This window comes from Saccoglossus kowalevskii, chromosome 21, assembly GCF_978046115.1.
Source record: "Saccoglossus kowalevskii chromosome 21, keSacKowa6.1, whole genome shotgun sequence".
Classification (NCBI taxonomy): Eukaryota; Metazoa; Hemichordata; class Enteropneusta; family Harrimaniidae; genus Saccoglossus; species Saccoglossus kowalevskii.
Window position 1 is genome coordinate 1,861,566 of NC_140661.1, and position 21,423 is coordinate 1,882,988.

General features: G+C 32.7%; 2 protein-coding genes and 1 long non-coding RNA gene across 6 annotated transcripts in view; 2 read left to right on the forward strand and 1 right to left on the reverse strand.

Annotated features, from left to right (window-relative positions):
* Positions 1-1,349, reverse strand: part of LOC146729517 (uncharacterized) — a 27,531-nt gene extending 26,182 nt beyond the window's left edge. The window contains exon 1 of the long non-coding RNA XR_014928101.1: positions 1,208-1,349. This is a non-coding gene — a long non-coding RNA (uncharacterized LOC146729517). The remainder of the gene's footprint in view (positions 1-1,207) is intronic.
* The window catches only part of LOC102802301 (uncharacterized), a 47,463-nt gene extending 45,640 nt beyond the window's left edge, over positions 1-1,823 (forward strand). For all 4 annotated transcript variants that reach the window (XM_085495359.1, XM_085495362.1, XM_085495360.1 and 1 more), the window contains one exon: positions 316-1,823. In XM_085495359.1, coding sequence (XP_085351485.1) covers positions 316-499 — 184 coding nt within the window. In that variant the 3' untranslated portion in view covers positions 500-1,823. The remainder of the gene's footprint in view (positions 1-315) is intronic.
* Positions 1,824-3,678: 1,855 nt separating this feature from the next.
* The window catches only part of LOC100373513 (cysteine sulfinic acid decarboxylase), a 31,920-nt gene continuing 14,175 nt past the window's right edge, over positions 3,679-21,423 (forward strand). Inside the window, exons 1-8 of the mRNA XM_002734215.3 lie at positions 3,679-3,856; positions 5,991-6,047; positions 9,977-10,126; positions 15,219-15,344; positions 16,112-16,202; positions 17,527-17,633; positions 18,385-18,503; positions 19,608-19,687. Coding sequence (XP_002734261.2) covers positions 3,751-3,856; positions 5,991-6,047; positions 9,977-10,126; positions 15,219-15,344; positions 16,112-16,202; positions 17,527-17,633; positions 18,385-18,503; positions 19,608-19,687 — 836 coding nt within the window. The 5' untranslated portion in view covers positions 3,679-3,750. The remainder of the gene's footprint in view (positions 3,857-5,990; positions 6,048-9,976; positions 10,127-15,218; positions 15,345-16,111; positions 16,203-17,526; positions 17,634-18,384; positions 18,504-19,607; positions 19,688-21,423) is intronic.

Sequence of the window (21,423 nt, forward strand, 5' to 3'; positions counted from 1 at the left end):
CCTTATTAGAGATATTGAAACTGATCCAGGGCCACAAACTAGTTTATCCAAACAGACACAACACTGACTCTACATATTTGCAGATCTGATTTGTATACTTCCTTGTCATTTTACCTGTTGTACTGGTTTGGTGCTATCTGGTTTCCTTGCTGAGAATAATGCTGACCTGGATGGAGAGTGCTATAAACTTGAAAATGCCATAGAAATCATGTTTGCCAATTTATGTCCATGCAACTTTAGAATGACAACTAGCGAAGGCAGTGTCATTCATGACTTGTTATTAGTTATATTGTTTTTGTCTGTTTTATTTTCTAGTGAATCATCCTCATCGTCAAGCAGTAGTAGCAGCAGTAGCAGTAGTGAGGAAAGTGATGAAGAAGAAGCAAAAGAAGATAAAAAAGATTTAAAAAATAAAAAGAGTGTGAAGGATAAAGAGGCTGATATGTATGCAAGACTCAAAACTACAAATGAAACTGACCCTACTAATGAGAAATACTAAGCCAGCCATTGGCTTGACATCTTGAAAACAATATATCTTATGAATTTTGTTTTCAACAGTTAGTTTATGAATCATGCAATGACTGACGATGGTTTGCAGCTATTCGTCGGACCTATGAGGGATTTTTGTGATTGATTAGCGATGTAGCCAACGCTTTCTTTTAGTTTTTGATCCAGATAACACATATGTCAGGCTGCTATGATGTTATAAAAGCTCCATCCAAAGACCCATTATTTGATATCTCGAAAAAAAGTAATCTGCTTTTTGTGCAAAATACTTTTCTGTTCTACATCTGGTCTGTTTTATTTACCTTGTGCAATCTACTATTTCCCGTTATTAGATGACTGAATGTATTGCATTACCTTGTCCCCAGATAAATCAAGGGCTAACTACAGTCTATGTCAGTCAATAGTCAGGAAAAGAAATAAATATTTTCAAAGAATTTTGTCTAACAAGTTGGTCTTGGGGCAAGGTAAAATGAATTATTATGTTCCTTAATTGTATATATGTTTGCACTTTTCAAATTCAAAATGGCCACCATAGTAGGGTTTAATGCTAATTTAATATGTATCTCACTAAACTGAACTTTGTGATGGTAATTGGTTTATTTTATATATATTGATAAAATTAATCTTGTTTTTTTTTTACAACCCTTTTGAAATTAATATATTTTATTCTATTTAGATATTATAATGAAAAGTTATTTACCAAACTAAATCCTGCCAATTGAACTTCTTGTATTTATCTTGTATTTGTTGTTTTAACTGGACTTGACATCTGTGTAACCCCAGTTTTTGTGTTGTTTAATTTCATCCCAGTCTTCAGTAACAAACATGTTAGTATGGTGTTATGAAACTTGTGTATTTTATATCAAATACAAAATTCCAAAATTAAGACAATAGCACCCTCTAGGATTGGTAGTATAAATATTGTACACCGCTTGTTTTCCTCTATCTTCTATTCAGATGTGATTCAGTCCATCCCAATACATTCCATTTAGTCCTGGAGATTTAAAAAAAAAAATTGTACTTGATGGTGAAAGCATAAATATCTAATGAAAATTAATTAATTATTTTGATAAAACCCTGAAATTCATTTGTTAATTGCAGACATTGAAATTCTGATGAATTGCCTTGGTGTCTTCCTCTGACATTTCACTTTCAGTTCAAAGGTCAATTTTTTTCACATTTCCCAAAATTTTGTTACAGATAAAGTTGTGATGTAATAATAGTTATGTTGTATGAGTTATATCTATTATTAATCTCTATATGTTGTGCCTGAATGCAAAAGTTGTAATAAACATTACTATTGAATCTTTATTGAATCTGGTGTCTGCTTAGTGTTTTATTTTAGTAAAGTTGTACGTACATCTGTGAAGTATATTTGTTAAATGTGTTTAAGCATAAACCCTAGAGAGAGGGAATTGGTCTATGTGTTTAAGTATCCATAATACAGTTTCACAAAAAACATTGAGAATTTTTGGTACACTGAGAGATTATTCTATTATAATCTAATCAACATCATTTTAAAGTACACCATATGTGCATACTCTGCAGTTGCTAAATATAAAAACATGGTCAAATGTTTTGAAGCTTTTTTTAATATGTGTTTCTGGAAAAAACAATTAATAAAAATAATGGTTAGTGATCTTAAAATGGTATTTAAGTTTTAAATGTTTGTGCTACCCCCCCAATACAAAAGATGTGAAATGTGAAATCATTTCTACGTCCACTTCAAAGAGTTTGTGATGTAGAAACTAATGATCAAACTCAAGTATATTCAAACAAACGCTTTCTGAAATTAATAAAGATTTGATATTGTTTCTCAATATAACATGAACTGTGTCAGTCTCAAGGTCCATCATTCAATATTATATGTACTACAATATTTTGAAACGTGTACTAAGAACTATGGTGGCCCATATGTACAATTAGCCTGCTACTCAAAAAAAACTAAAAAACTTTCCGCTATTTGAAATCAGACTGCTCTTGAAAAAATCATTCCAAGTAGCTGACTGATTTTTTAGTGGAACACTTATTTGAAGTAGCAGACTGTTTGTCAATATGGACCATAAAAGAAATAAAAAGAGGGCTGCTTTACTTCAAGTTATACTTTTTTTGCCTGACGACGCCAACTTTTGACTTGACTTGGGGGCAACAAAATTGTAACTCAAAATTCATGATGACCATTTTGAGACTGTAACTCAATGTTCGTTAATCTGATTTTCACATGCATACAAGAAATTTAACAAGAGTACTTTACATAGTGACATTAACAAAGTTTGAGTCACTAACAGAGTTACATTGGTTTGAAGGTTGGTCAAAACAGTTTCACTAACGTTTTGAAAAGTTTTTGAGTTTTTAGATTTGTTATTGCTATACAAGGATATGTGTAAAAAAAATAAGGTTATGGAAATAATTTTTGAGGAAAATACATATGACTATGAGCAAAAAAGTAAAACACTACAAATAAATATTTGTAATGTTTTTTTAAACTACCTTACCGTGCCAATTCCACCAACCAAGATTCATTTGTTAATGAATGTGACTTTGGGGAGCCTTGGTAAAGATCTACAGGTACTTGTGTTTGACCAAGGCCATTCAATTGCCAGTTAATAGAGAGATGTAGTCCCAAACAGGAATATGAATTTAGTGGCAAAAATGCACTATCTGCCAGCACTTGCACTTGCAGTTTGCAGATTACAAAAAAATTCAAAAGAGAAAAAAGCAAAACTCGAACGTTGAAAACAGTGACATTGATAAATTTTTCTTTATTTTTAAACTAATAACAAATGTCCTTTAATCCTTTTTATAGCTAAATCTAAAATAAAAATTCGGGTATTTATATATTTACTCCAACAGCACTTTTAAGCTATTTTTGTTGATTCTTTGTTTTGTATTTGTGCTGTACTGTGGAATAAAGTTGATATTGAACTACTAAACGTGGGCGTAGGTGGCGCTATTATAAGCGATGACTTGGTCGAAAAAAAATGAAAAATAATACACGCAGAATGAGACATTTAGCTACCTCTTTTTCATAATAAGTCTTCCAGAAACTATCTTATCTATTCCACTTTTGATAGTTGTGAAAATGACGTTTTTGATTCAGTCATGCATTGCCCTCATGAATTCGCTCGACACTGCACAAGTGGTTCATGTCTGTTAAATATTCATCAGGATTTGTGTCAAAGGTCAAACGTGTGGAATATTCCGACTGCTGGGTATAAAAGGACTTTCTATTTGGTTTCTGCTATGAGTGTATTGTTATGTCGACTGTTGTTAAACGTACCTTCAGCTGTACCACAACGTGTCTGTTCGCAATTGCTTTCTCTGAGAGTAAAAAATACTGTTAATTTGGGTAAGTGTTACTTATGTACATCACAGTTACCACTGTATGTAGTGGTAGAATTATGCTGATTCGGTTATTTGTATGTTTCGTCGATCATTATCAAATCTGCTTTGTGGCATCAAACAGTAATGAAAAAGTGCATCTGACATTGTTTAGAGTCAAAACTGCACTCTTCAGGTGTACAAATCCTGACTGGATGTAAATTCATGCCGCGATGTTCATTATTGTGTACATCGTTTTGGGTCGTATGTTAGCTTACACGACGGCGTAGATGTACAGACCGGGCCATGCCCTTGACTAACTCCGCGGTGCCAAACCTATCTGCAAAATGGTAACGCGAAGTGTGTATTTCGCAACGCCGGTCCGTAAAACTGACTGTAAAAAAAATACTGATTTCGATCTAAAGAAATTCCCTCGGACAAAAATGACAATGATCACTGGACGACCCTTACCGGCTGGCTGGTAGTGACGCCGGTCTGAATATTGTTGACACAGTTAAAAGTTATGAAAATGTCGTAGTGTGTCACTGTAGTGTTTTTGGTCAAAATGGCACTCTTGCGATGCTGAAAATTGTGTCCGTAGGTACTGCAATGTTCATTATATTGGCTTTCGGGTGATAAGTGTTAGTGTATCATCACGGATACCCGGTAGGTAGGTAGGTAGGTAGGTAGAGAAGTTACCTGGTCACTGGTGCATGTACCAAGTGGGAGGAGACTGTGTGAAATTTGTTGAAGAAAAACAATTGAAAGCTTAGACATTACGAGAAAAAATGCTTGAGAGGTGTTACAGCAGCAAAATTGTTAGATATTTAAGAAAAATAAATGTACAGACACACTATGAAAAAATGGCACTGGTAGACAGTGCCTTCATAGTCCATAGAGGGACTAGAAATGGTCACTCTTCTCGTCACCCCCCCCCCCCCCCAATGATTTTAAATGGTTAACCCAAAGTGTCCACAAAGTAGGACAACCTTGACTTCTGGCCATGTGGCTTCTTGTCTCCTTGAAATCTGTATCCAAAATGTCTTTGTTTTTAAGTTTGTATGTTGTTACCTCATTTGAATTGCCTAATTTTTTACCAGTCACTCCAGCGATAAAAATTTAAATAGATTGATTGATCAGTAATATTCATTAATTTTTCCCATTTTTTTTTTTTTTTTTTTTTTCTTTCATCACAATTGTGTTTAGGTTTTCAATATTGATAGAAAATCGGAACAAACTAATTATAAATAATACTACTATTTGGATTTTTAGTCCTCAAGTGACTGTCTTGGGCAGATTTTATTTTATGGTCAACTACTGGAATGCCTGTTCTGAATGTCATTTAAAGCACGGTGGTCATCTGGTCATCGCGTGTTTGAATTTCATGTAAATAAACAATGTATTTTATACGTGTTGTATACGTCGCTATGAGTCCCATATCAAACAGAACACGGCACGACGACCACCGCCCTTTAATTAATTTGTCTATGTGTGCATCATTTACTCGGTGAAAATTTTACCTGGAAACTGTTGATGCAGCAGCAGGGATTTTTTTTTTAAACAAGGGAACAGGGGCGCAGCGCCCTCCTGCCATGGTCATGTGCCCTCTTATCCTACGGAGCAGATCTTCTGGTAACCATCAAATTCTGATTGACCAGGGATCAGTCTTCAACTGTTACTTGTCTGATAGTAATTTTGGCCCCAATGAAGCCATAGAATACTCCATTATAAACCTAGAATTATCAAAAACTTCACACCCTGCTAGGGGGAACCCGATCTCCCCCACTTGGTGAAGCCGCTAAATTGCAGTGCTTCCTTTTGCAATTTTCTACCCCTGCAGCAGTGTTTATTTTTATACAATAAGTCAAAATGACAATTTTATTTCTCTAAACAAATTGTTTTATTATTACCAAAAAATTGGTAAAATAACCAGTTTGAGTAATGGAAATTTCCATTGACCTCCCTTGAACTTTGAAGTTTACATGCTTAATGAAATTCTAACAAATCAGTATGACCTTTTGAAACAAAAAGCTGTAGAACTAATACTACAGTGCATAGTGCAATATTTTATTTTCACATATAATAATTGTATTTAACAAATCAAAATAAATTTCTGATTGATATACATTTATATACTGATATACTATTTGTATTCATTTTAGTTAAATACACAGTTCTTACTAGACAAATCATGACACAATCACAGCGCATTATTAATGGTAAGTGTCACTATACTGACTACTGTAAAATAATTTATTTTCACTTGGAATATATTTTCGCTGAAGGAATGATTCAATGAAAATAAAGTCTTAACAAATATTTTTCTGTATTTTACATTCAACTCGTCAAAAATTGGTGTTCCAAAAAAAATTATTCCAGCTTAATATGAAGTATTTTACAGTATCGATAAATTGTATTCAAATTAAAGTACTACTATCTCCAGACAACTGGCCATTTCTACTACTGTAAAATATTTTATTTTAGCTGGAATTAATTTTCGCTGAAAAGACGTTTTGGGTGTTTTGTATGGAATTTATTTTCACTGATTTTTGACAAGTTAAATGTAAAATATAGAAAAAGGTATATTTGCTGGATTTTATTTTCACTGAATCATTCCTTCAGCGAAAATTACTTCCAAGCAACTTTTACAGTATTTGTTGTTTCTATCATTAGAAACGTTCAACATGCAGCATTACAAGTTTTCACAATGCTACTGTTACTGAAATAATTGTCATCCACGAGTAGATTTCTTTCCTGGCAACAGTTACTAATTGTCTTAGTTCTGAATGCTGATAATATACAATCTCTCTGATTAGTTAATCTGTGAATAGAACAGGTTAATTATCAATTGCAGTTCTGATTGGTTACCTTAATTATTCTATTAATTAATATCAAACAGCTTAGGTAGTCTCATCATTTATACGCAGCCAAAGCACAAAATATTACCGACATGTCAAGTTTCAAAGGTTTGTTTTATTTTGTTTTTTCCCCCAAGCTAAGTCTGCGTATGAATAGATAGAAGTAACAAGTGAACTGTTTTAGTTAGGTGTCGGAAAGAAATTTGAAATTATGGCTAATTACGGTAAGTTTTAATTACAAGATGCAGATTAGATTTAGAATGAAGCTCCGAGGAACCTGTAATTTCTTTCAATTTTTTTAATGCCACTATTTTTTCAACCAAAATTTTGGAAGTGGAAGCTTCTCCATGCAAAATCAGAATTTATGTATTCTTCCATTTTATCGATTCATGTTTTTTTTTTTCTTGGCTTTTATGGCAGTTTCTGTACAAGTTAGTCTATGAATCTCTGATCTGTTCCTTAATTGCATGTAGCTAAAATTTTTAATTTTTTTTTAGTTCAGTGTGAATTCTCATCAGGTTTGTTCATAATACAACTGACAACATATCTCTGACATGTTTATGTTCCAACTATTTTACTATAAACAAAATTATATATCTTAAATTTGATAACTGACAGGGACTGTGCCATGCATGGCTTGTGTTTTTAGACTCTGTTAACACCAAATCATTTAGAATTGGTGATGTGAAAATTTAGATAAACAGTTCTTAAATAGTTTTATGTTTTCAGCCTTTCAGCCATATTATGACAATATATACTGAGTTGCCACTGCATGTTATTTATTTTTATTAGATTTTTGTGTTTATTTTTAAAATTACTAATTCACACAACAACTGTAAATGATTTACAATGTGAGTTATCTCGGATGTTGAAATTATTGATGTAATATTGCTTTTTATCTCCTTTTTGACTCCCATGTGCGAAGCACAAAAAGGGAGTCTTTGCAGTTAGTGTGTCTGTCTGTGTGTGTGTGTGTGTGTGTGTGTGTGTGTGTGTGTCCGTCTGTTCCACTGCTATCTCAAGAACCATACATTGATTTTTGATGAAACTTGGTGCATAGATGCTCTGGGCCGATGCGCAGATTTGATTAGGCTTTGGTAAAAATCCATGCATATTAATTACCTAATTTGCATGATAATTAGCTGATTTTTAGCTGTTCCATGACTGTTCCACTGATATCTAAAGAACCACTCATTAGATTTTGATGGAACCTCACACATAGATGTTCCAAACTAATGCGCAGATTTGATTAGTTTTGGGTAAAAATCTGTGCAATATTAATTACCTAATTTGCATAATGATTAATCAATGTTTGGCTTTTCCTCTGATATCTCAAGTACTAATCATCACATTTCAATGAAACTTGGTACATAGATGTCATAGGTCACTGCACAGACCTGATAGTTTTTAGTGTAATATCAGTACATATTAATTACCTAATTTGCATAATTAATTAATTTTCAGCTTTTGATATTTCAAGTAGTAATGATCACATTTCAATGAAACTTGGTACATAGTTACTTAAGGACTGTGCAGACCCCTGATTAGTTTTTGGGTAAATATTTGTGCATATTAATTACCTTATTAGCATAATTAGTTAATTTTTAGCTTTTCACCTGATATCTCAAGTACTAATCAAATTTCAATGAGACTTGCTACATAGATCTTCTAGGATTATGCAGAGACCTGATTAATTTTGGGATAAATAATTGTGCCTATTAATTACCTAATTTGCATAATTAGTTAATTTTTTGTTGTTCTATGGCTGTTGCACTGTCTACAAACCACTCATTAGATTTCAATGAAACTTTTAAAGAGTACCCATCACATTTCAATGAACCTAGGACTATACACCATATTAGTTTTTGGTAAATATGTATGCTTCTTAATCACTTAATTAACATAATTAATTAATACTGATATCTCAAGTATTGATCATCACATTTGAATAAAACTTGGTACATAAATGCTCTAGGACAATAGACAGCCTGATTAATTTTGGGTTAAAATCTGTTCATATTAACTCTCTAATTAGCATAATAATTAATATTTTTTGGGTTCTAATCACATTTCAATGAAACTTGGTACATTGTGCAGACCTTATTAGTTTTACACTTAAATCTGTTCATATCAGTTACCTGATTTACATAATTAGTTTTCAGCTATTCCATCAATATCTCAAGTACAAGTAATTTTGAATTAATTTTTAATGTGTCTTCAATACTCTCAGCACACAGGAGTTCTTTCTAAGCTTTCTTTGATTACTTATTGGAGTTATCTTGGCCGAGTTGCTGCTTATTTTATCTACAAAATCAAAAATATATAAAAGCAGACAAATTTCAAATAAGTTTACTGTAAAAGCATTTATTTTCACTGACATTCAATTTCACTACTTTGATGTTTTTAGCATATTCACTGTGTTTTAATTTCTCAAATTTGTCAAGGAACAATGAGTATTATTGTTATTTTACATGTTCACATAGATTTAATTTAATGGATTTTACTTATCAATAAAATTAAAACCCAGTTAATAATTAATGCATTTACATTATTTGACACTGTGAATACAAGGCAAATTATTGCTGTTCCTCTATATAAAACTTGGCATATGGAAAGCTTGGCTAATAATAACAGAGGCATGCGCAGAATAATCCAGATCACTTGATAAAACACTGGACGATTAAGTCATTTTCCATGTTGTATATAATATTAGGCAAAAATGAAAGGTTCTTCTTTTCTGGCAACTGAATTCCCACTTGAATGTGCTAGTTGTTTTTACAACTCTATGTATTTTAATGAATTGAACCTTATGTCACCTTTATAATCAGATTATGTAGAAATAGCCTGTACACTGTACATGTATGCTTTGAATTTGTGTGAAATTGAAGCAAATCTTGAAAACTCTACTAAGCAAATTTTTTTTTAAATAACAGAATATTGTAATACTTCATACCTGTAGTTTGAATATTAAAGTATGGCTACCAGTTACTAATAATAATAATAATAATAATAATAACAATAACAACTTTATTACACTACCGAACCATCAGCGGGTTCAGTATGGTAAATAAAAAGTATTACAAGACTAGGACAATTCTAAATACAATACAATACAATAATAGAAAATAAGAATAAAATAAAGACTGAGTTAAAAAATAAATATTAAAAACAATTACTAGAATGAATACAATTAAAACAAAAACTGAATAAAGTACTAGTAATTTAGTCCCATCAACCACCCCTCCCTGCACTGTTATTTAGTAATCATGTCTTTGTGTGGATGTTTTTAGATTCTGTTTACTCCAAACCTGTTGGAATTGGTGATGTGGAAAATGTTGAGATGATGCCTGAGCTTTCAATAGATAAACAGTTTTTAAAGGATGCAATGAAAATAGTATTTACAGAAGGAGTGGTCAAAGCAGGAGACAGAAAAACAAAAGGTAAGAAATGCATGTGATTGAAAATATACTGTATTTGCTCTATTAGAAGGGTGGACTGTGGATTCATCTCAAGTTGTCCCATTTGTTTTGTCTGATTTATTCTCGATAATTTATTATGATAATAACTCGTCTAATATGTGCAAGATGTGAACAATAAACTGTATGTAATTGTGGTCTCGCACTCATCGTGACTATGGCAGCACTTGAAGACATTTTAATTTTAGCACAGAGAGCTACCTAATTTAACTGCGTGAATAATTTCCCGTTCTTCAGTATCTGCCACCATGCGTACCAAGTTTGTTTAATGTCCAACATTTAACATTTTTGTTAACACTATTTACAACAAGTCTCGGTAGCATAAGGGCTGCAAGTTAGCAGCCCTTAACTAAAGCAGTTTTGGCCAACACAAACACTCTTCAGTCTTGTAAAACCTCATAAAACAGATGACTAGCATTTGATGGTGGTAGAATGAGAATGACTGGATATAATCAAATTATAGATTATCTAATTTAGTCAAAACCAAAGTTGTGTCAGCAAATTAGTGAGTAGCTTGCTGCCCTAATACTTCTGAGACTTCCTGTAACACTGTTAGTTTAACTTTGCTATGCAAATAAGACCTAATACAGTTCACATATGTGCACCTCAACAGTTTTTGTTCGTCAAGCTGATTTCATGAAACTTAGTACACCATTAATGTTGTGATGGTTTTCTGTCATTAAACAAAAATGGTGTAGTGGATTTTTGTTCATCTTAAAATGGGCTTTAATCCTAGTGTAAAATATAGCTATAACAGTACATACTGCTATATTATTTTTATATTCTGTTCCAGCATCGATTTTTTTTTTTTTTTTTTTTTTAATTTTTGTCTCCATTTTGGTTTAATTTTAACATTTATAGTTGACTATGTTAACAACATTATAACATACTACCCACTCTATACTGTGTTGCTGTTGATACAGATTCAATTACCCCTTATCATTCCACTACATTAACTACATACTATCGTTTGTAATACTAGGGTTGCTATAGTAACCAACAGGTTTGGTTGTCAATTGCAAAAGTGTTGTAAATTTTCTCTTAAATACAACCACCTTATTGTGATCAGGATGATCCATACAGCGTGAAAGCTGCTTGTATGCAAATTATATTTATAGACTAATTTACCATGAAACATTGCCACTAAAACAGCTTTGATGGATATAGCATCATTGCATACCTCAAGAGTTGGTCTTTATTCAGACAATGCCATATAAATATAGATAAGTGATACTGGCAAATTAGGTAGGCATAACCCCAGCAACCAGCACATGTGCATACAAGTTATGCAGAAAACATCATTTGTCCACATACAATGTATAGAAGATAATATTTGGTAATCGTAGTCCTAAGTTTGTTAATTCCATGAGGTTCTTTTATTCCACGGCGGAATATAGTTTTCTTCTCTACATGTCTGAGCATGAAATGCGATAAACAATATTCATGCTAATACAATGCGGGAAACTTTATACTGGTTCTACAGTTCGTCGATTGAGTGATCGGTTTGCCGAGCATCTACGACAAACAAGACAGAAAAATCGGTTACACTTCATTTTAATTCTAGTAGACAAAACAGATAAGTCAATTTCTGGTGTATGTGTTCTCAATGGCAACGAGAATCAGCTCAGGCATGTTGAGGAGGAAACTATATTCCGCTTTGGAACAAAAGAACCTCGTGGAATTAACAGTTAAACTCATTTGTTGAGCTTACTACCTAAAGCGCGTGACATGTTGTATTGTGGAATTTTTTAGTGATTCTATTTTATAGTCATTGCGCATTCCTATGTTCTACCTGTACGTTTTAACATTTTCTTCTATGCTATTGATAAAGAGCCATTGCTCGAAACGTCTTGCTATTTTTAAAGGGCAGCAGTCGTTGCACCGCGTCCTGTTTGATATGGGACTCATAGCAACGTATACAACGCGTGTAAAATACATTGTTTATTTACATGAAATTCGAACACGCGCTATATATATCACACTATATATCTTCTATATATCGCATTTATCAGTCCGAGCAGCGTTTATTAACTACCGTACTTTTACAATTTGTCCACATAACTAGCCAATAGCAACAAATCTGAAAATTCGTATTTGTCCAATTACGTGACCTAATCACTAATACTAGCATGTATTTTTTTGATAGTGTTTTTAGCTCCGCTGTCGACTTTGTCGAGCGGAGCTTATCATATGAGTGATTGTCCGTCGTCGTCCGTGTCAATGTTTTACTTTTTCGACTTCTTCTTGAAAACTTCAAGCCTGAATGCTTTGATACTTGGTGTATATGTACCTTGGGTAAACCTCTCTGAGGTTTGTTCATTTCATGTTGATATCTTCAATTCTCTAATTTTGGTGAATATTTTTGTCATTTTTGGTAAAAAGTGATATTTTAGACTTCTTGTTAAAAACCGCAAGTGCAAATGCTTTGATATTACATATATAGGTACTACATGTAGACCTTTCTCAGATTTGTTCATTTTGTGATGATATCTTCAATTCTCTAATTTTGGTGAATATTTTTGTCATTTTTGGTAAAAAGTGATATTTTCGACTTCTTGTTAAAAACCGCAAGTGCAATTGCTTTGATATTAGATATATAGGTACTACATGTGGACCTCTTTCAGATTTCTTCATTTTGTGATGATATCTTCAATTCTCTAATTTTGGTGAATATTTTTGTCATTTTTGGTAAAAAGTGATATTTTCGACTTCTTGTTAAAAACCGCAAGTGCAAATGCTTTGATATTACATATATAGGTACTACATGTAGACCTTTCTCAGATTTGTTCATTTTGTGATGATATCTTCAATTCTCTAATTTTGGTGAATATTTTTGTCATTTTTGGTAAAAAGTGATATTTTCGACTTCTTGTTAAAAACCGCAAGTGCAATTGCTTTGATATTAGATATATAGGTACTACATGTGGACCTCTTTCAGATTTGTTCATTTTGTGATGATATCTTCAATTCTCTAATTTTGGTGAATATTTTTGTCATTTTTGGTAAAAAGTAATATTTTCGACTTCTTGTTAAAAACCGCAAGTCTGATTGCTTTGATATTAGATATATAGGTACTACATGTGGACCTCTTTCAGATTTGTTCATTTTGTGATGATATCTTCAATTCTCTAATTTTGGTGAATATTTTTGTCATTTTTGGTAAAAAGTGATATTTGCGACTTCTTGTTAAAAACCAATAGTTCAATTGCTTTGATATTACATATATAGATACTACATGTAGACCTTTCTCAGATTTGTTCATTTCGTGATGATATCTTTAATTCTCTAATTTTGGTGAATATTTTGGTCATTTTTGGTAGAAAGTGATATTTTCGACTTCTTGTTAAAAACTGTAAGTCCGATTGCTTTGATACTATACATATTGTTCATTTTCTAATGATGTCTTCTGTTCTTTAATTGAAATGTGCATTGCTAACAGCGGAGCTATCTCAGCCGAGAGGCTGCTTGTTTTTTATTGCTGTGAAACTATTTTTTCAAATATCAAAAAACAGTACTGGGTATATACATGTATAATTCATGGGTATTCAGAGATGCTGTATTTGCTCTATTAGTAGTATGTGTGCTTATTAGTCTCTGTTCGGACGCAGTGCGTCTAGACCTATATCTTAGAAATGCTTGGACCAATCATAATCAAACTTCACACATACATCAAACATGATATTATACATATGCACATGAACTTGTTTCACGATCTGATTCAAGATGGCCGAAGGGCAGCCATTTTTGTGCTAAAAAATCATCAAAATCAAGCATTTCTCGGCTGTTTACAGATGGATTTTGTTCAAACTTGATATATACATTAGACATTATGAGATCTTGCTGCAAATAATTTTGTTTTTCAGATACGATTCAAAATGGCCAACTGGTGGCCATTTTGTTTTTGTTTTAATGAATGGGTTTCTAGACCCATATCTCTGACTTGCTTCGACTGATTATGTTCAAATTTTATATATTCATTATACATCATGTCATAGATATTCAGATATATTGGTTTGACAATCCTATTCAAAATGGCAGAATAGTGGTCATTTTTGTGCTGAAAAACATCAAATATCAAGCATTTCTGACATTTATGGATGGATTTTGTTCAAACTTATAACATACATTAGACATTACAGGTTCCAGATGCACGTCATTTTATTTTTCAGATCTGATTCAAAATGGCTGACTGGTGGCCATTTTGTTTTAATGAATGGGCTTCTAGAGCCATATCTGACATGCTTTGACTGATTATGTTCAAATTTTATATATTCTTTATACATCATGTTATAGATGTATTCATAATGGCTGATTTTGTTTTAATTAATCATGTTCCGAAGCAATATCTCTCAAAATGGAGAAGTACTTGTTTGACAATCAGATACAAATGTCAATCATTTTAATGTTAAACAATCATTATAATCATATTCCTAACATATATATTCCAGCTATATTACTATAAACAAAACTATATCTTAAATTTGATAACTAACAGGGACTGTGCCATGCATGGCTTGTTTAAAGACAATAGTGTATTCATGGTCAAAGCAAGTAGTGTCTAAATTATCTAGTAAACAATTAATGCAATTAATGTATAATAACAAGCATCTGTCACTATAACCCCATATGTTACAGCGTGCCGTAAATTTGTGGTATATCCAGGGTATTTCTATCCTGCTATATAAGGAAATGCAAATTCCAAATATGGAAATACTTGCGCACAAACACAAAACTCAACACAAAAAAGTTTGCTGATTCGGTTCTAAACTTTTGGATTTCGGCATTCCCATGATGTATCCTTAGAAGAAAAAAATGTATAATAATAAGCTTATTACAAGGGTACCAAAAAGTATGCACTCAGACAGTATGCCCTCTGCTGTCCACCAGTCGATACTCTCGCTGTACTGTCTTCGTATTATTTCTGCATATCTAGATACATTTCAAACCACTTCTTGCGTTAGAACTTGATTGGTCAAGGGAGGAAAAATTAGTTTGGGCTAGTTATGAAGAATTTGTAATACAATTATTTGTCTTACTGCAATTTATTCCCTTGCAGTTGTTGAATATTTAGAACCTGATGAATTGAGGGATGTATTCGATTTCAAAATTAGAGATGAAGCCGAAACTTCAGAGACATTATTAAAATTATTGAAGGATACATACAAATACAGTGTTCTGCCAGGTAAGTCTGCAAATAATACCTAAAAGTATGTTCTTTAATAATCTTTTTTAGTTTTCAGAGATTTTTGTACTGGAGTGTTTTCAAGATATTCTTAGTACACAATCTTTGCCACGATCGATTAGCCAAAACTTTTCAAAACCAAAAAAATCTTCCCATCTTTGTGAATGCATTATAGAAGACAAGTTTTCTTTGAGTATAATAAAACATCTGGAAAATCAATAAATTAAATAAAACTCACTAAATAATAAAATCTACTGTGAATCAGGCATGCCAATGAAGTAGTGACTAAAAATAGAACTGACATAACCATCAAACATAGAAGTGTGCAGACGTCAGTTCTTAGTTCACGCGAGTTGTTGCATGTGTAGTTCACGTGAGTTTTGAATGGCAACAGGACTTTGTCACAATTTCATAGTGGTTGAAGGTCAACAAATTACAAAAATGACTTGTGGCAATTTGTTGTGTTTTAATCTAATGATTAAATAGTTTGCCATCTAAAGTGTGGCAATTTTTCTAAAGAACAAATTACAATTCAATTATACTGTAGAAAACAATTCATATTACTGTTTGGTCACATCATATATTTTAATTATAGTTTCAATAATGAAAACCCTCAGTCAACATTTAGGTGAATTGACTCTGCCAAGTATTTCCATAATTTCATTGGCATATACTTGCTTTGTTATTTAGAAGCCAGTTATTTCCATAGAGCAACATTTTATTGGTAAAAAGTTTAACAAACGTGTAAATTTATTTTTCTGTTCCAGCCAATCCTCGTTTCTACAATCAGCTTTTCTCTGGACAAGATGTGTATGGTCTTGTTGGGCAATGGGCGACTGACTCGTTTAATTCTAGTGCGTAAGTAACATTAACTGTAATCCTTTTTCTTTGCTGATGCTTTGAAAATTCTCAAATATGGTTCATTTCTCAAATATGGTTCATTTCTCAAATATGGTTCATTTCTCAAATATGGTTCATTTCTCAAATATGGTTCATTTCTCATTGCTAAAACACAATTGAGTGTACATCTTATGTGCAACTGTAAGTAATTCAAAATACTTCTCTTTTTTTAATCAATTTAATTCAAAATTTCAAAAATTGCTACATACAAAGAAATAAGTAATACTCGCTGACAAACAAGAATGGTGCCAATCGGTTATTTGACATAATTTTATGTTACTTAAGGTTACATTTTAGATATAAGCTGTGTCTCATAAAATGAAACTATCCAATATTTTTATTGTGTAGTTCATATCAAATGCATTTTTATTTTTGGTCTTTGAAATGCAAAAATTGCCTGTTCAGGATTATTCTGACTTGTAGCAAAATTTTATTTTTGGGGTAGTTCATATCAAACATGTGATGCTAAAACCATGTGTTATGAGATGCTCTGATCTAACTTCTATGTGGGTTCACCCTGGGATTCTCATTTGTGAATTTCTGGATATTTTTGTTGTGTTCATGGCAACAAGTTTTTCTACTTGAAGCAAGAAAACTTAGAATTTGTTTTGCATGACAAATATTTGTTAATTTCAAATATAACTATTCGCATTCTATCTTGTATGTCTGAATGTGTGATATGTACATGTAGTGACCATACCCCCTAGCACCATGTACCATGCTATAACACTGTACCCCCTAGCACCATGTACCACTCTACAACACTGTACCCCCTAGCACCATGTACCATCCTATAACACTGTACCCCCTAGCACCATGTACCATCCTATAACACTGTACCCCCTAGCACCATGTACCATTCTACAACACTGTACCCCCTAGCACCTTGTACCATTCTACAACAATGTACCCCCTAGCACCTTGTACCATCCTATAACACTGTACCCCCTAGCACCATGTACCATTCTACAACACTGTACCCCCTAGCACCTTGTACCATTCTACAACAATGTACCCCCTAGCACCATGTACCATCCTATAACACTGTACCCCCTAGCACCATGTACCATTCTACAACACTGTACCCCCTAGCACCTTGTACCATCATACAGTGTCATCATTATTAAAACCCTGGAAGCAAAAATTGTGATTTTTTTTTTTTATGAGATTTTTAGAAGAGTAATATTCTTTGCCAAAAGATTCACCCACTTGTTGAATATTTGCTCATGTGTTTTAAATGGCATGGTATCTGACAAAACATTTTGAATTGATTCTGTTTTAGCTACACCTATGAAGTAGCACCGGTATTTGTGTTGATGGAACATGAAGTTATTAAAAGATTACGTGAAACTATTGGTTATACAAATGGAGATGGAGTGTTTTGTCCAGGTATGTATCTTTTAATTGTATAATAATTCTTTCAATACATTATAAATCCACTTTTCTCTTATAGAAACTACCGGTAGTATGCCTATATATGTAAAATATTCGTCGAAATAGTTTACTATTTTTCTTAAAGACAACTGAAAATCTTTCGGGCTAATATTCACTTGCTTGGGATGTGTGCTTCTAATAGAGAATTGCAGTATGTGTATTTATTTTTGTCTTGTATCTCATTAATATTGATTTTATTTATTATATTCTGAGCCATCTGGTAAGATGTGTCTCAACTTGTCTTCCCCAGTATATTTAACTTGTTACCATGCTTGTCAGTTTGAAACCAACATACCAACATGCATGATAGAATGAGAAAATGTCAGTCCAAATTGACTTGTAAATAATGCATGTACATTGTATTATTACTAAATTATTTGCCGCATTCTGGCCACACTGTGTGGCGCCGATCGCGTGGACGGGTTTCATGTTCTCTGCACGTAATAAGCTCGGTTGTTAAGCATCCTTTTTTGGGGATGCCCAGTGGCCGAGGGGAAGACGTGTAGTGGCATGAAGCTAGGCGATTAGGTGTCGTACGCGAGCGTCGGTTCGAGTCGCGCACGCAGTACGTGTTTACTATAATTAGACGTAATATTTACCTTGCCGTGTATTCGGTGTTATTTGCTTACTTTACTTCCTATGTCGACAGCAACAATGAGTTTAAAATTATTACTAAATGTTAAACATGCACATCTGTTCTTGGTAGGTGGTTCAATAGCCAACATGTATGGGATAAATTTAGCAAGATTCAAGAAATATGGAAGTGAAATAAAAAGTAAAGGACTTTATGGGTTACCAAGACTAATCATCTATACCTCTGAGCATGTAAGTACTGTCTCATTCAAAGATTTATACAGTAGTTTTGCCCATGTACACTTTGGAAAAGTTGATTTAAATTGCTTGCATACTCTCCTCATTGCTTTTAGAAGTGATTTTGTTGTTGTTGCTGTGCAGCTATTTTCGAAAGAGAACTGCCTGATAAATGCAGTTTTTGGTTAATGTACACTTTCAACAGAGCAAATATGGCATATATTTTTGATCTGTTGATTTGATTTTTTTTTGATTTTTTTTTTTTTTTTTGCATCACATTTAAAGTACAGGTATTTGATCAATCAGGTCTAGCATGACACTGGGGACAACAGATATTTGATTAACCCTGTCTTTTAGTTGTCACACTGTGGTGATAAGAATATTGCATGTCTCATATTGACATAGTTGGTTATTGTAACTATATTTATCTGTCAACTACTGCCTAGTTGACATAGCTTGTTATCATAGTAGATTAATCTGGGTGGTACAGTTTGTGTACAGCTCTGTGTTAAATTCCCAAGCAGATAAAGTACAAACTGCTGTCCAAACACCCAGTATAGGCTCTGGGAGACTAGTTTGTACACTAACACTTGCAACTAGCACCCAAGAGAAAAAACTCTGGGGAGAGATGGCAGCGACTTCATTATCTGGAAATGTCGTCTGACAAAAAAAAAAAAATCTGTGTACTAGTTCAATGTAATTTTAAACATGCACGTTTTATTTGACTTGTATCTAATGTACCAGGACTGCAGTGTACTTTTATGGTGATTAAAACAATCTAGTCAGATTAGTTAAATTAATTTCAACTATGAGATGGATAGTTATCATATTCTGTAAAACAAAAGTGAATCACAGTGGCCCTTATGTGGACATGGTATGTCATATCACTTAGCCATAATTTCTATAATCATCCAATATGCTGAATATAATACATGGCAGAGTCATCTGTTCATACAGATTTAAACCTGTCCCAAACAGGTTGAATTTTTAGCTTGGTGAAGTGAATGTATAAATCGGACGAAAATTTTGCTGAAGACTTGATTTTACATCTGATGTTTCTTGTCAGTTCCTGTGGGAAAATATGTCGTGAATTAATATGTATTTCTGTTTTCTTTTCAGTCGCATTATTCAGTTAAGAAAGGAGCTGCTTTTATGGGTTTTGGTACAGATAGTGTGTATCTTGTGAAGTGTGATGAGAGGTTAGTATATCCTAACATCACCACACAAAAATGTGTGAATCGGCAACAATTAAATTAAGGAATATTTATGTCATCAACCAAATGAAATTGTATTCAATTCCATCTTCAGTGAAAATTTATTTGCCAAGTACAATACGGTCCAAGCGTAACTTAACAATCAGCTTCAAACTGACTTGAAACTAGCTTAACTTTCTTTCAAAACTTCTGCATATTTCAATTTTAATCAGCCTAAATGTCTCGTATTAGTAACCTTGTTAAATACTACAAAGAATAAGTTAAAATTATCAAATAACAATGATACTCGCTTTACTTTAAAAATGACAAGTGTTTGTATAAAGGCATAGACAGCTGATAGCAAGCTTTGAAGGGCAATTTACGTCCAGACCATGATGTAGGTCAGGTCAGGTCAGATAAAGTGTGGTTTATTTAAATCATTTATTCTGTATCAGTGTACTAGTGTCCGTACACTGTGACTTGCAGACATCTTGGCATGCTGCCAAAATTTGACTGGTTAATACCAGATACAATTGTGTTGTTTATTTTTACTAAATTCAAATTAGATGTCTTTAGCGCCCTCACGGACTGAATATTATAAAGTTTTCAAACTTAATTGAAGGCACTCAAGTATTAAATGTTCAATTGAAACATGTTTTTTAGTCTCTGTTCAGATAAAAACTTAAGAATATAAGTATCTTGCATTATAGTGGAGACTCTGCTACTATTGGTCAAGTGTTCTCTCAATCTTAACATTACGTAATATTAATCTATAAGTTTAACTGGGACTAGGACATTATTGAGTCTGGTATTAAATAACCAGTTATTTCTTGAAAAACTTCGTAAATACAAATGCATAAATTTTATTTTGTCATCAGATCAAATTTGACTGACTGGCAGCCATTTTGATGTTAAAATTCATAAATCCATATATTTGAATGTCTCTGCATTCTGTATTTTGAAATCTTGTTTTTGTTTTGTTTTTAAATCCAATATTACACTCAACCTGTTTCTCTGTAAAAGCTTACTAAAACTTTTACTTTAAGCTAATTATGATTCAAAAATGCCACTTCAAAATTCTTATTCATTTTCATTTTTTTTATGAAAAGAACTTGGATGTGTTGAGTGAAAGTTATTTCATAGAATGTGAGAACAATTTGATTCCACTTGTGAAGTTATTCCCTTATGATTTTTTTAGCATACAATGTTGCAATATCCACATATACAATTATTTCATGTTTATGAGTCCCCGTTCGGACGTAGTCCAAAAACGGGGACTTGTGTTTTGACCTTCTTAGAAATGCCTGGATCAATCACAATCAAACTTTACACATACATCATACATGATATTATACATATGCATGTCAATTTGTTTCACGATCTGATTCATTTTGTTTTTCAGGTAAGATTAAAAATGGCCAACTGACGGCCATTTTGTTTTAATGAATGGGCTTCAAGACCCATATCTCAGACTTGTTTTGACTGATTATGTTCAAATTTTAAATATTTATTATACATCATGTCATAGATAAACAGATATATTGATTTGACGATCCTATTCAAAATGGCGGAATAGTGGTCATTTTTGTCCTAAAAAAATCATCAAATATCAAGCATTTCTGGCATTTCTGGATGGATTTTGTTCAAACTTGGTACATACATTAGACATTACATGTTCCTGATGCACGTCATTTTATTTTTCGGATTGGATTCAAAATGGCTGACTGGCAGCCATTTTGTTT